Consider the following 14,233-nt stretch of genomic DNA (forward strand, 5'->3'; position numbering starts at 1 on the left):
CCCTAGCCCCAAGATTCTGCAAAAGCTGCAGCCAATGAATAAGGTATTGGAGTTGAGCCAGATAGAATGAATTACAGTAATCAATCCGGTTCAACACCAATGCTGCCACAACTGGGGCATGAAGTGTGCAGGGATAAAAGGTAGTACTTTTTGCAGGATTTTTAGATGAAAGTGCCTAGACTGGCATACAACACTAATTTGAGCTTCCATAGAAAGAGAAGAGGCGAGCTTCTGCAGCATGGGGTCTGGCATGGAATCACATGCTCATGAATATTCCCTGTCATCGGGCTGGGAATCCTTGGTAAAAAAGAAAAGCAGTTTCGTTTTTGCCTGAAAACTGCATTCCTCCTTTAAACCAATCACTGTCCTTTGCTCCTCTGTTGATCGGCTATCGGCTGCAGGGATCTGTTGTCGGTGAAGATCTGCTTAGCCAGTGCTTTCTTTCTCACTTTCTCATGTTTCGGAGGCCCAGGCTTGGGCATTCTTCACACCTTCCACAATGTCCGAAGGGCAGTCTCTTCAGGATATGTGTGAAATGTGGACTACAGAATGTAGAGGATCGGCACCTCAAGTGCTTATATTGCCTGCATCTAGACCATGTTGAGGAAGGATGTGAGATTTGCCGTGGTTTTTCCAGGAAGACAAAAAAGGACTGCGACAGCAAGTTGGCGGCATGGCTCAAGTTGGGGAAGGCCTCAGACTTGGCCTGAGGGACCGCCCGGTCCCTTCAGCGTGTACCCTCAGAGAAGAGGTTTAGGTCCTCTGAGGGCATCCCTTTCTCTGGGGGTCCAAAAGAAGGCTAAGCACCACGCTACAGATCCCGCTAGGGTTGCCGCGGTTGCAGGAGCCAATTCGGGAAGGACACATTCCCAATCAACATCTACGTCCACAGCTATCCTGTCAGTTAGGGAGGCTCCTTCCAAGAGGAAATCCCTGACTCCTTCGAAGCTTCGATTGTCCTCTGACAAGGCTATGCCGGAGAGGTCCTTGGGTGGCTCTTCTCAGGCACAGTCGATGACAATTGTCAACCAAGAGTACGACTTCGTCTTCCAGGACACCCACGCCATCGATGACCATCACTACGTCGTCAAAAGGGGGCTTTGCTACTTCTGTGGTCTCGGCCACCAAGTAGATGGTGACACTGCGGGAGTCTTTCCCTCCACAGCCTACAGCTTTGTCGACAGCACCGCTGATGACCACAGCGGATGTGCCTGTTCAAGCACCCATTATCACTCCCTTCCCAAAGGAGTCTAGAAGGACCAAGGAGCTACCACTGCCTACGGAGTTCTTCCGTAGGTAGGTGAGGATGTCCCCTACGATGCCAAGGGATTCTCCGAAGGAGGCCGCGCAGATCTACACAAACTCTGATGATGACCCAAAGGCTACTACTCGGACCACTGTGTCCTTTGGGGGGATCCCCAGAGGGTGAGCCTGATTCACGTCTAGTCCAAGGAGGCACTTCAACCAGCACCTAGGGACATGTCGTGGGAAATCCTTACGGCCCTCCACACGTTGGTATCAGAGATATAACAAAGGCCGCCTGCTACTCCTGTGCCAGTCCCAGCCCAGAGTCCTACAAGGCTAAAGCGTAAGCCGAGGGACCCTCCAGGCCCAAGACATCAGCCGACGCACCGGCCTGTGACCCCTGTAGTGGAGGTACCTCCACACACTGACACCAGTACAGATATGGATGCTACTGCGACTTATACCGAAGAGTCTGATGACTGTCACGGCAGATGGGGAGCTGCTAGGTACCGACGAGCCCGCCAGGGCTTTGTGGCCGGATGAGGTTGTTTCTTCTCGTGCCATGATCTCAAGGGCATCTGTTCTCCAACTTGGTACCGGAGGAGCTGAAGAAAGAGGGGTTTCTCTTCCAATGCCGGGAGTCCAGGCAGTAGTCTTGTCAATCCCTCTGCTGGATGATGTCTGGGAGGAAGGTTTGGCCTTGATCAAGACAGCAAGTACCGCTCCCCCAAAGAGTGGCAGGCTGGAGAAGAACAGGGTCCCCCACTTTCGCACCCCAGTGGGAGGCCAGCTAGCAAACATTGTCAACAGTTGGAAGAACATCACCATGGACAAATGAGTGCTGGACAACCTTCATCAGGGGCACACCTTGGAATTCCAACACAGGTGTTCTCGCATCCCTCCTGCCGCTCGTCAGGAACTGCACATGGCCCAGCTTCTGCAGGAGGTTCAGACAAGGTTAAGAAATGGAGCAAGAGAACCTGGCCCTCAGTGCCTCTGGTGCTCTGGGGTGTATTCTAGATACTTTCTGGTATGGAAGAAGTCAGGAGGGTGGCGGCCAATCCTAGACTTAAGGTGCCTCAACAAGTACTTGAAATTCCAAAAGTTGGGATGGTCACGTTGCAGCACGTGCTCGACCAGCTGGAGGAAGGGGATTTTCTGGCGACCATCGACCTGGACGATGCTTACTTTCACATCCCAACTCTTCGAAAGCATCGAGAGTGCCTGCGTTTTGTGGTCCAGGGACGGCACTATCAGTTCAAGGCCCGACCTTCAGCCTGATATCAGCACCAAGTGCTTGGCTCCAGTTGCAGCACATCTACGTTTCCAGGGCATCCACATCTACCCTTATGTGGACGACTGGCTCATCCGATCCCACAGCTAGTGATCCAGCACACTGCAGAGATCATTTGCTTTCTCACAGAGCTCAGATTCTCTCACCTATCCGAAGTCCTGCATGGAACCATCACAGAACGCTCTGTTCCTGGGTGCCCGTCTCAACATGGTTGAATGCCTTACTACCCCCTCGGAGGAGAGGGTGACGGCCATCCTGGGCAAGGTGCAGCACATGTCGTCGGTGTGAGCCATCAAGTCACTGTTGGGGATGATGTCCTCCTTCATCCACCTCGTTCCTTTCTGCAGGCTCCGGATGAGAACTCTTCAAGATTTCCTGGATTTGTAGTGGCTGCAAGTCATGGGCGCTTGAACAGACATCCAGTAGTTCTGACAAGCTTTACCCTGGTGGGGAGTCCGCACACATCTGACGTATGGGGGTCTTTTTCAGGCCCCGCCAGACCAGGCCACAGTCACAACGGATGCCTCTCTGGAAGGGTAGGAGCCCACACCGGAAAGTCACGGAGGAAAAGGACCTTCACATCAACGTCCTGGAGCTCCGGGATGTCTTGTGGGCCCTCAAATCATTCCTGCCTCAACTGCCGGGGGAAGTTTTTGAGGATCTTCAAAGACAACACCACCACCATATTCTACATCTGGAAACAGGGAGGGACGCGCGCTCCGGTGCTATCCCTGGAAGCTCAGTCCCTGTGGCTCTGGGCCATTCTTCAGGACAGGTTCCTTGTCTTGTTTAACCTGGCAAGCACCGATACCACCATTGCAGACTCGCTCAGCAGGGAGGTGCCGTCCTGTCACAAGTCAGAGCTTTCTCCAGGTTCAAGTACCCTTTAACTTCAACAAGTGCAGTCAACCCTGAATTGACCTCTTTGCGACAGCAGCCAACTCCAAGTGCTAGACGTGCGCTGGCAGGTTCCGTCAGCCGAGGAGTCAGGGGGATGCCTTTTTGTTCACATGGGAGGAGCTCTTCCTGTACACCTTCCCCCCGATTCCGCTCCTGCTGCGTATGATCAACACACTCTGTGTCATTACAGGATGATATTCATTGTTCAGGTGTAGTCACAGCAGATCTGAGACACAGACCTGCTTCGTCTATCGTTGGCTCTGTCCATCTGGCTGCCTCCACGTTCTGATCTCATCTCCAGAGAAAACAGAAAAATAATGCACCACGATGCAGCATCTCTGAGCCTCACAGCCTGCCTCCTGTAGCCCTAGAATTTGGCATTATTCCCTACCGCTGGAATGCAAAAAGGTCCTGGACAAGGCCAGTGCGTCCTCTACATTGTTGTGCTACAGCCACAAGTGGAAACACTTCGCAGTATGGTTCAGGACTCCAAAGATTACGCCACTGAGAATCACCGATCCACAGCTCCTCCCATATCTGCTTTCCCTGGCTAATGCTAGCCTGGCTCATGCCTTGATCAAACTGTATCTGGCTGCCATATCCCGTTAAATCAGGACGCCTGGTAAGCCATCCCTGTGGTTGTAAAGGCGTGTCAAGAAATTCCTCAAAGACCTCGTCAGGTCTTTTCCACCAGTGAAGGCTCCTGCTCCAGCTTGGGTGCTTAACGTTCTTTTGACTAAGCTCACGGGGCCCCTTTTGACCCAATACATCAAGCCCTTTTGAAGTTTCTCTCGTGGAAGACTGCTTTTTTGGCAGCCATCACCTCGGCCTTGCAGGTCGGGGAGGTCCAGGCCCTCTCTTGCAAACAGCCATACTTGTCTTTCCATGCTACGAGGTTGGCACTGCGGACCCACCCCACCTTTATGCCGAAGGTCCCTTCAGAATTCCTACTCAACAAGCCTTTGGTTCTTCCAGTTTTCTTCCCGAACCCTTCTACGCCGGCGGAAATGACATTGCATTCACTGGACGTTGCACATGCCTTACGTTTTATTTGGCATGCACGAATGACTTTCGGAAGACTTCTCTACTATGTGTGAATTTTGGACCTATGAATCACATGAAGGCCCTGTCTAAGGCTTCCATATGCAGGTGGCTCTCAGGCTGCATCGTGCACCGTCATCGTCTGGCAAACAGACAGTTTCCAGGCCGACTGAGAGCCTATTCCACCAGAGCCATTGCAGCGATGACAGCATTTCTGTGGTGTTCCCCTGCTCGACATCTGCAGGGCTGCTACGTGGAAGTCCACTCACACCTTCACAAAATTCTACTTTGTCGACAGGGATTCCAGGGAGGATTCCCGTGTTTGCCAGGTGATGCTACACAGCCTGTTTGTTTGAGGTGTGTCTGTTCCAGGGGTACGTCTATTGCTTCTGTTGAGCCTTGCCACCCTCCGTGGTTGTGTATATGTACTGCTACGTAATTGTTTTCATGAGCATGTGAATCCATGCCAGAACAAATCACTTACTGGTGTCTCCTGTTCTTGAGCATAGGTTTGGCATGGATTCACATGCAAACCCTACCGCCTTCCTCCCTGTGGCTGTTCTTGGTTCATACTGCCAGTTCACGCGCTATACCAAATGTGAAGATGGCCACCAGGGGTGGAGCTTAGGAAGACGATTGCCATTGGATGAGGGCAGTATGACCCAGAGGACAGTGATTGGTTTAGAGGAGAAATGCAGTTTTCATGCTAAAGCGAAACTGCTTTTCTTTTTTACTGAGGATTATTCATGAGCATGTGAAGCCATGCCAGACCCATGCTGGAGAACAGGAGTTAGTTAAGTTACTTGTTCCGTCTAATCAATGATGTTTATTGCTGGTATTCAAATGACCCGATTTACAGTCCATCGTAAAGATCAGGGTTTTGGCCTTTGCAATATCCTAATTGTGAATAGAAGAGTGCTACGTAGTAAAATAAAAGCAGTACAAAAACATCATCAAATGGCATTTTCGGATAAACAGAGATGTATCACTAATTTAAGATAATTGGATGCGTCACCATAAAACTAGTCTGAATAATGCCAATTGGGGATTCGTTTTTACTTTAAGTCCAATGACAGCCATACATTTTGGCCTTATTACAGAAAATACTTGGCAGGTGATACTCCTCTGATTTTGAACCCCATTCCTGAGGACAATTGGGTCTCTTATATCACCAAAAATCACTTAGCCATCCAAGAAATTAAGACCGTTATATGTCCTACTAGCACTGATAAACGAAGTCTGGAGCGGTTTGAGGAAAGTGATAAATTGATTGCTATAAAGAAACTTAAGTGATCTTGCGCCCTTGGACCAGACAGACTCGCCAATATTGTTATCAAAAGTAGTCCTGAATATTGGGCTAAGATATTGGCAGTGGTTTTTGCCAGGGTTTTGGTCACCGGGGGAAATCCCTGCCAGCTGGGAAGAGTCAATCGTTATCTCTGTGTTTAAAAAGAGATGGCAGAATTGATCCTTCGGCATATAGACCTTTGGCCATGGCTGACTCTTGCAGTAAAATCTTTGCAGGTGTAATCCTCCAAAAGTGTAATCTTTGGGTGTAAAATTGTGATCTTTTGTCCCCCTTTTTAAATGGGCTTTAGAAGCGTGCATGACACTTCGCATAATATTTTGATCTTAAATTACATCATGGCAGAAACCACCCACCATTCGGGTAGGAGACACTATCTATGCTAAATTTACTATTCTTGTTTATTTGATGGGGTCTCCCGCCACAGGCTATGGGAAAAATTGCGGTTGTGGCACATTTGCTTCACTTTATTATATCTCTCTGTACAGACAATATGGTATCGGTCTGCCTTGATTCAGAAGGTCACCTTTCAACTCCTATTAAAGTAAATTTAGGATTGAAGAAATGATGCGTCATTTCGTCCTTAAATGGCAGACATGGATTGGGCAGTGACAACAGCTCGCAATTTCCAACCATGTGTTGGTCTTCGGGTTGCGTGGTTGGCATATGCTGATGACACCACCTTGTTGGATCAAACCCCTATAGGTTTGCAACACTCCATCAATACACTGGCCAACTACGCGACCATCCATAACATAATGATTAACATCTCAAAAACCAGGGTAATGGTATTTGGTAAGAAAAAACGTAAATCTAATTCAGATGACTTTGGACAAGGTAAAACAGGAAGAAGTTATATCTTACATTTACCTTCACTTACCTATGGTTTCTACTCCGAACATCACTTTTTGTAGGTAACAAAGTCTGCCAGAAAGTATTTAAGAAATTAAGAGTTATTCGTAACTTCGTCACTAGGTAGGGAGGACAGAATATTGCAGGTTTTATGGAGATTTATAAGACTGGGATTGTCCCTTGTTTCCTTTATGGATTGGAATCTTTACCTTCAAACTGTTTCTTGGCTGGACCGCTTGGTGGGAAAGATGTTATGTTCAATTTTGGGTGTTCCCCAAGCGGTACCAGTTGAAGCATTACAGTGAGTATTAGGCCTCTTGTTACTTAAGGACAGCTGGCTGATAAGTAGAGCTAAATATTTTGTGACACACTGTGGGGCCGAAAGTAACCCCAATAGCCTCCTCCATATTTTCTCCAAAAATGTCAGTGTTAAAGCACAGAATACATCGATCTAAGGAACTCAGTGAGGATATTTTTGGACTCTATTTGCCTTACTCTCCCTAACGAAAACACCTGTCCTGTATTCTCCAATGAATTAAAGAGGAAAACTCTCACTTGGGATTGTGCAAAAAATGTGAGTAAATTGGCCGTAAAGAAAAGATGTACAGAATATACTCATCAGGCCTTTAGGCCGGGCATGCCTTGATCCTATTTAACCAAGACCCATACGAATGAAGAGACCTTTCATTCGTTATCTTTGTTTTAATAGTCTCCCAACTTTGGACTACACTGGTGCCTGTAAGGCTAAGAGCAGTAATGAAAGACTCTGCCACCAGTGTGGTCGGACAGCAGAAACCCGTAGACCTCTGTTAGGGAGAATTCTCTTATAAGGCTAATTTCCCAAACCTAGTGAGTCCCCCAGCAGCTTTGCTGGATTTTTGGGGTTTGTCTCTTCTCCTGCTAAGAGTGAGACTCTTTTCCTCCCACTCTTAGGCATGATTTGAGGTATGTCTTTGACTCTTTGTGTGCTTATGGGCTATGGGGTCTTATACTCCACAGGGTATCATCTGTTTTTCATGTGTGTTACACAGCACCCTCAGTGCAGTAACACAGGGGTGTCAGTGACCCCCCAAACATAGACTCCATACCCTGGGACTGACTACTGTCTCCCAGGGCATGTAAAGTCACCATTGACTTTACTAGTCCAAAATTGTGAACAGAACCAGTACAAACCATCATATTGAGGAAGTACTGGAAGGGGGTAATTAGATTGCCCCTGGGTCTTTTTGCAAGGGGGCACTGTGCAGTCACCCCTTGTCGAGTTTCTGGCTGGTGGCAGTGGTTACCACGCAAAATATTCCACCGGAATATTTCCTATGGGATTTTCCCATTGATTTTAAACGCACCACTTTTTGGTGCAATGTTAAAGATACTGCCGGTTTATTTATTTAATATTAAATCAACGGTTGGGTCTTTTTGCCAGAACTCTTTTCTAAAATGGCGTTTGTGTCCGTCTCTGTAACTCTAACCAAGGTCGAGTCCTTTGTTCCACTTTTTGGCGGGCTTCTCCACAGAAGCCCTCCAAATGGTGCCACTCTGTCTGGGTTCCACAGGATGTGTGGGGAGGGGAATTGGCACCCTGGACTGCGTTGCCTTAGCAACCCAAGTCGCACTCTATTCTGATTGGCCCGGTGGTGAGCCGCCCGGCTCACCACTTAGCATGTGTGAGTGACAGCTAGGCTGTTGAATGGGGTTTTTCTGCATAAAAGCAGGGCCTTTGTAACTGGAACTTCAGAAGTCACCACAGGACCTAAGAATCCGAAGAGGGAAGAAGCTGAGCCATCTGCAACGACGACACCACCGGTGGAGCCCTGCTGCAACAAACGCACCACTTTCCCAACGACAAGAGAAGATCTTCTGCTGGACGAGTCTTCTTCCTTTGAGCTGGTGGGATCAACCAGTTCGCCCCTTTCGCCTTCCAAAGACGTCTCTTGGTCGAATCGCCCGTGCCAAGCACCCCGGGGGCCGGATAGCTAAGCTTCCCCACTTTGACCGCGAATAAAAGGAACGCACCTTTTAACTGACTAACTCCACGGCTGGTTTCATCCCTGGGCAGTGCAACGACTCCAAGTTTCCTCCTCGACGAGATCCTCTCTTCCCCGAAACAACAAACTGCTTCCACTGCCAGGAACAACTGCCACCGCTGGGGCTTCCTCTCTTTAAGGTACTGTGTTTTGCCTTGTCCCCCTTTCTTTGGTTTGCCCAAGGTGACCCTTAAATCCTTGGCTTTCCAACTGGGTTGGCCCCAGACCTTCTAACTTTACTTCTTGAATCACCCCAACCTCTTTTGAACATTCTGCAAAGACTTTTAGTGCATTTGAAACTGTGTGATCTTGGGCACATTTCGCTTTCCTCCATTTAAAGTGGGCCTGGCCTATGAACTTTGGCTCTACAGTGTATACTGCCTTTACTCCCTTGCTTTGAACTTCTAAAAGTGTTGGGAACGGTTTTATTTTTATGCCCTGCCTTTTTCTCTCCCTTTAACTTAACTATTGGAGTGCGATCTAGGTTACGCGCTCACATCTGTTTTAACAAATAGTGGTGTTTTAACTCTGACTTGTCTAATAGTTATCAAGGGAGGTGTTTATACTTTACCTGACTGTGTTTTATCTTGCTTTTGATTTAGAGTGCTAGTGTAGTGCCTAAAGTGTGTTTTAAATAAATAATTATATACTTTTGATACAAAGCTCTGGTCGGTGTTTGTTTGCTCTACTGTGTTTTTAGCCCTATTGTGTATACTCTATATACTGCCCTACTCTTCTTGAGAGAAGTTTGACTGCTCAGCCACAGCTACCAGGTAAATCTAGGTGGTGCAGACTGCTACCAATTGGGTTTACTGCTTACTCATGTAGTCTTAATCTTTTTGCAGTGTTCCCTAAGGGGACTGCACAGAATTCTGCCTAACAACCTCTCGACACAATTTAGCTCTCTAAATGAAAAGTATAGGTTACGTTATGTGGGATTCATACATAGTTCCCAGATCTTTGTTTCAGATACATTTTGGGGCACAATCCGAATCATTAATAGAATCGCAGCTTTCCTTATTTGGAAAGAGAACTCATATTTGTGGAGACCAATTGTGATAGGCTGATGATTTTAAGGGCGACGCATGTGAGGGGTCAAAAATGTGAGGTGGACAAGTAGATCGTTTTCTCACATGGAGCCATTTTAATAAACAATAAGGGTGAGCCAAACACCTATCTTTCTCTAACCTAACAAGGGTTTACCTACCTGTCAAACTAAGGCTAAAGGAAAATGACCTCATACATACAACAAAATCATCCAGGAATTATCTGTCTGTTCATAGTTTATAAAATAAGTAACATTCAACAAATAAATTATTAACATAAATCCTTGTAACCATGGTTGAATCCCCCTCAGGATGCTTCAACCCAAAGTTCAAAATCAAGAAAGGTCTTTTCAATAGCCAAGTTCCACTTGAATTATGGTACAAAGTTATGTTCATTCCATAAGTGCCACACTTGACAATATAATGGTCTTGTTTTCAAATCGGATTCCTCACTCTTCAATACTGTTTGTGAACCCAAAAAGACTGTTTTCATACATGAAGTCAGTATGCATTATTATTATTCTCTTCTCTGAAGACCAATCATCCTTCATTAAATCACATTTCTGCTTTATAAGCAACAGTCTTGCCGGGATGGGTTCACAATAGTTCATCAGTGCACATCAAAGGATATACCACTATCTTTCCACCACAACCTTCACCACATTGCAGTACTTCAACCCATCTTCTTCTTGGTCCACTGGCCTGCCAGGACTAACCACTTATTGTCCCTTTCTAGGTGACTCGCCTGCCAGGATAAAACTCCTTCGACTACTATCAGGACTTGGTGGTGAGGATTGCTTCAAACCTTCCACACTTAAATCCTCAATGGGGAAAGTTTAAATCAACAACTGCTTCATAGATGAGCCTTTTGATTTCCAGAAACCACAAGAGGTTTATAACTTCTTCTGCAAGGGTATAGTACACAATGGCAATGCAGATTATATTTTTCTCCCCCTTGATGATTGCTACAAAGGAGGGCTTCTATTCTGCCATCTTTAGGTTCTTACAATTGCTTTTCCTTGGCTTAGGCAATGCTGGTTATCTTCTTTTACAAGTGAGCTTCCTTTCTGTAAATAACATTTACTTTGTTTGAATAGTTCCCGGACCGGTAAACTATGAGTTGTGCTCGCGGGTGCATTTCTGCCCACCATGACTGATCTGGCAGGCAGAGCGGCACCCGCGAGCACAGCATGTCGGATGCACCGGTGCCGGTTCATCCGACCTCCCCATTCAGCCCTAAGGGTCTCAATGGGAATGGGGAGCATTCCGTTCTGGCGCCCGCGAATGGGCAATTACTGCGTCCGGCAGGGCCGTAATAACCCGATAATTGCCCATTCGCGGGAGCCAGAAATTTTTGGAGGTTTACCGGCAAGGCTACCACCAAACTTCTAATGAGGCCCAATCTCTTAAGATGGGAGTTGTGCCCAAATTGCTTCAATTCATTGGTTCTGTATTCAGAAGGTTTCTCTTGAGCCAGCAGTCTGTTTCAGAGCGCCCCAGGGTTACCTAACAAAGGCCAACTCACTGGTCTTTCTGCGCGTCGCTGCTGGACCTGCTGCTACTGTTTCTTCTTCAGTTGAGTTTGGAAAGGCAGTTGAACGCTCCTGTAATGTTCCCATTGCACACGCCTCTTGTAGTTGGAGCTTCCTTTGCTCAGTTTGCACTCCGGTGAACGCCACACACCAGAGCTGCACGTAGGGCTAGGGGAGCGTCTCTCTCCCTCGAGACAGCTTGTTTCCGACCCACTTCCCACTATGCGTTCTCTGCATTCTACGGGGCTCATGTCCTCTGCAACTCCTTCGACACAGCGACCCCCTTTAAAACAGCAGTGGCTCTGTCTTCTACTTCTTCCTCCCGCTTCTGCTGCTCACACTACTTCTCCTTAATCGCCCGCACCTGAAAGGCCTTTAAATGTTTAAAGGTCCCACTCGGGTGTAGGTAATTACAACCACTAGACTGAACACTACAGTTCTGTAACTCTTGAGCTCAACGTCCTCGTCTCAGTACTCAGAGCATTATGGGACTTCAAGTCCATAATGTTCATATTCCCTTTTAAATTATTCAGTTTACTCTTTTTAGTGATTTATAGGATGTACGTTTCGGGGAAGTTCTCAGAGGAATTAATGGCGGTTTCCTACTCTCACAATTCAAACATAATGTAGAATTAGAACAATCAGAAACGGCATGAATTCTCTTTTTCTTACATACATCGCGTCCCTGTTTACCTTAAGGGTTTTCATACTTTAGGCCTTGGGGAAATCTGGGAGAGGAAGTCTTACTATGATAGCAAGCCATCAGATATTCAGGCATTGGGGAACTTGCATCCTTGGAAGAGGATGAGTACTGCATTTCCCTTGACAAAGTCCTCACATTTCCTTGATAGCCTTCTCCTCCCATGCGATCCACCCGGCTAATACCACCCCCAGGGTTATGATCAGGTAGCTGCTGCCTTCCCCTGGCCACATGGGAGTCAAATTTAGGCTGTGATTCTGTGAGGATTCCGCAGGATTCATCAGACATACCTGGGATGTTTTAATTAGCTTAATAATGAATGACCTTTATGAACTTGGAAGGTATATGAATTTGCTTTTTAAATGTTATGTATCTGATGTAGATGAATTGTATTTGTAATTGAACTTCTTACTTTTTCATGCAAGTCAAGCAGAAAGAGTGCCCGAGTAGTATTTCCAGCTTTTTAAAATCTCTTTAAGGATTTCATTTAAAAGTTAATGCCAGAATGACTATGTATTTATTTAGCTTTATTTGTATTTAATGTTTACATAGTGCCTTTCATAAAGTTAGTTGTTATTGCTCCATTTTAATTTGTTGGTTGCTCCTTTTCCCTAGTTTTCACACTCCTCCTTTCACTTTTTTCCATGTTTCTTTATCAATATGATTTTATTAGAAGATGTTACTAATTGATGGCAATGGATGGTGGGTCGGGGGTGTTACATATCTTACCCATTATTGGAGTCCTGTGTTGACTCCCCTGTAAAATGTGGTCTGATTGCCTTTATCATGTGTTGTAGATTTTGTATCAATTTACTGTGCAGTGAAGTTGGATAGAGCCCCCTAATCGAGCATAGACCTCAACATTGATATTTTCCCATCTAGGCATGGATTGTGGGGCAACAAAGTGAAAATAGTAATGGAATAAAATACTTTATGCGTGGACAGTATCATTTTTATAAAGTAACCGCTTCATTTCATTACTTGTCTTAGGAAATGAGGCACTGTTTTCTCTGGAGACGGCATCAGACTACGTAAAGGATGAAAAAGCTTGCTTTTATGGTTTCAAGTGTGTAGCTGTTGGATATGAATATAGTCCTGGAGGAGAAGAGGTGAGCATATGTTATTTGTGTACATGGGGGGAGGGGGCGCACTTTGTTTTCATTTGATTTGCACTAACATTTTATAGGTGTCATTTGCCCATTAATATCATATGTATTGAACGCTGTAGTAAGGCCACCTTTTATTGACTGTATTGCTCCTAATCCATTTACGTTTTCCAGTGCTAATAATATTCCTCTTTGGTATTCACAAACTCCAAATGAGAAACGCACAATTTGCAGACCAGGAGACAGGTGGTCATCGGATAATCCACCAATCCTTGTTTTTCCTACAGGCCTAGTCTACTCACTATACTAATTACATTGATTATGCTAAAACATTATACAGCTATTTTTCAAGCCATTCAGTATATCGCAAAACCTTGTTCTGTAGCTGTTCCATATTTCTTGGAAATGTGATTCAATCATTGATTTTTTTTTTTTGTGTGAATAAGATGTCTGATTTAGAAGGATACTGCATCCAGTAATGTACCTGAGGCTGTTCCCCTTTCTTCTCTTTCAATTTTTCCTGTGTCTGTTTTCTAATTTCTCATCTGATGATTTTCATCTTTGGCCAGCTTATTGAAACCATCAGTAATTTATACATTATTATGCTGGACACATTTTTCATAAACTTTCTCAAGAAGTATGGGCTTTGCTATAGACTATTTTAAATAATGCCTCTGCTTCTCTGCGTTCAATTACTACTTTATTGAAAATGTGTACCCTAGATAGAACCATGTTGGTCCATCACTATCTTGGCCATCCTGGAAAAGACATGTGATAAGTCATTCTGTCAATTTCAGCTTCATATTGATCAATCAGCCTTTCACCACTGCTGCCAGAACCAAGACTGCTACTCTCTTCTGGGGTCTGATGATGTGGCACTTGAATACTCGCATTGCTGTATTTCTCTGTGGACTTTGGCGTGGTTGACTTAAGGACACTCCTCACTGTTGAAGGCAAGCGTCCCCAACCAGCACGATCCTCCCCGCAATGAGAGACAATGAAGGACTCTCCCAGAATGGGAATAAGGCCAAGACAGAGTGCGGGTGAGAGTAAATGGGAGTTTAGCAATCAGAATAGGGCATGCAAAGAACTCTGCAAACTCCGAGAGCGCTCTGTCTGACAATAGCAAAGACAGGCGTATATATTTACAAAACACGTCATCAGAACCTACATACTATAAGGGGCAC

General features: G+C 45.9%; 1 protein-coding gene across 12 annotated transcripts in view; it reads left to right on the top strand.

The window, feature by feature from the left end:
- Window positions 1–14,233, top strand: part of MYCBP2 (MYC binding protein 2) — a 3,160,061-nt gene that overhangs the window by 1,493,577 nt on the left and 1,652,251 nt on the right. For all 12 annotated transcript variants that reach the window (XM_069639721.1, XM_069639717.1, XM_069639718.1 and 9 more), the window contains one exon: window positions 12,931–13,049. In XM_069639721.1, the coding sequence (XP_069495822.1) occupies window positions 12,931–13,049 (119 nt within the window). The remainder of the gene's footprint in view (window positions 1–12,930; window positions 13,050–14,233) is intronic.

The sequence above is a fragment of the Ambystoma mexicanum genome, chromosome 7q (assembly GCF_040938575.1).
Source record: "Ambystoma mexicanum isolate Mex_15411 chromosome 7q, UKY_AmexF1_1, whole genome shotgun sequence".
NCBI classification, from domain to species: Eukaryota; Metazoa; Chordata; class Amphibia; order Caudata; family Ambystomatidae; genus Ambystoma; species Ambystoma mexicanum.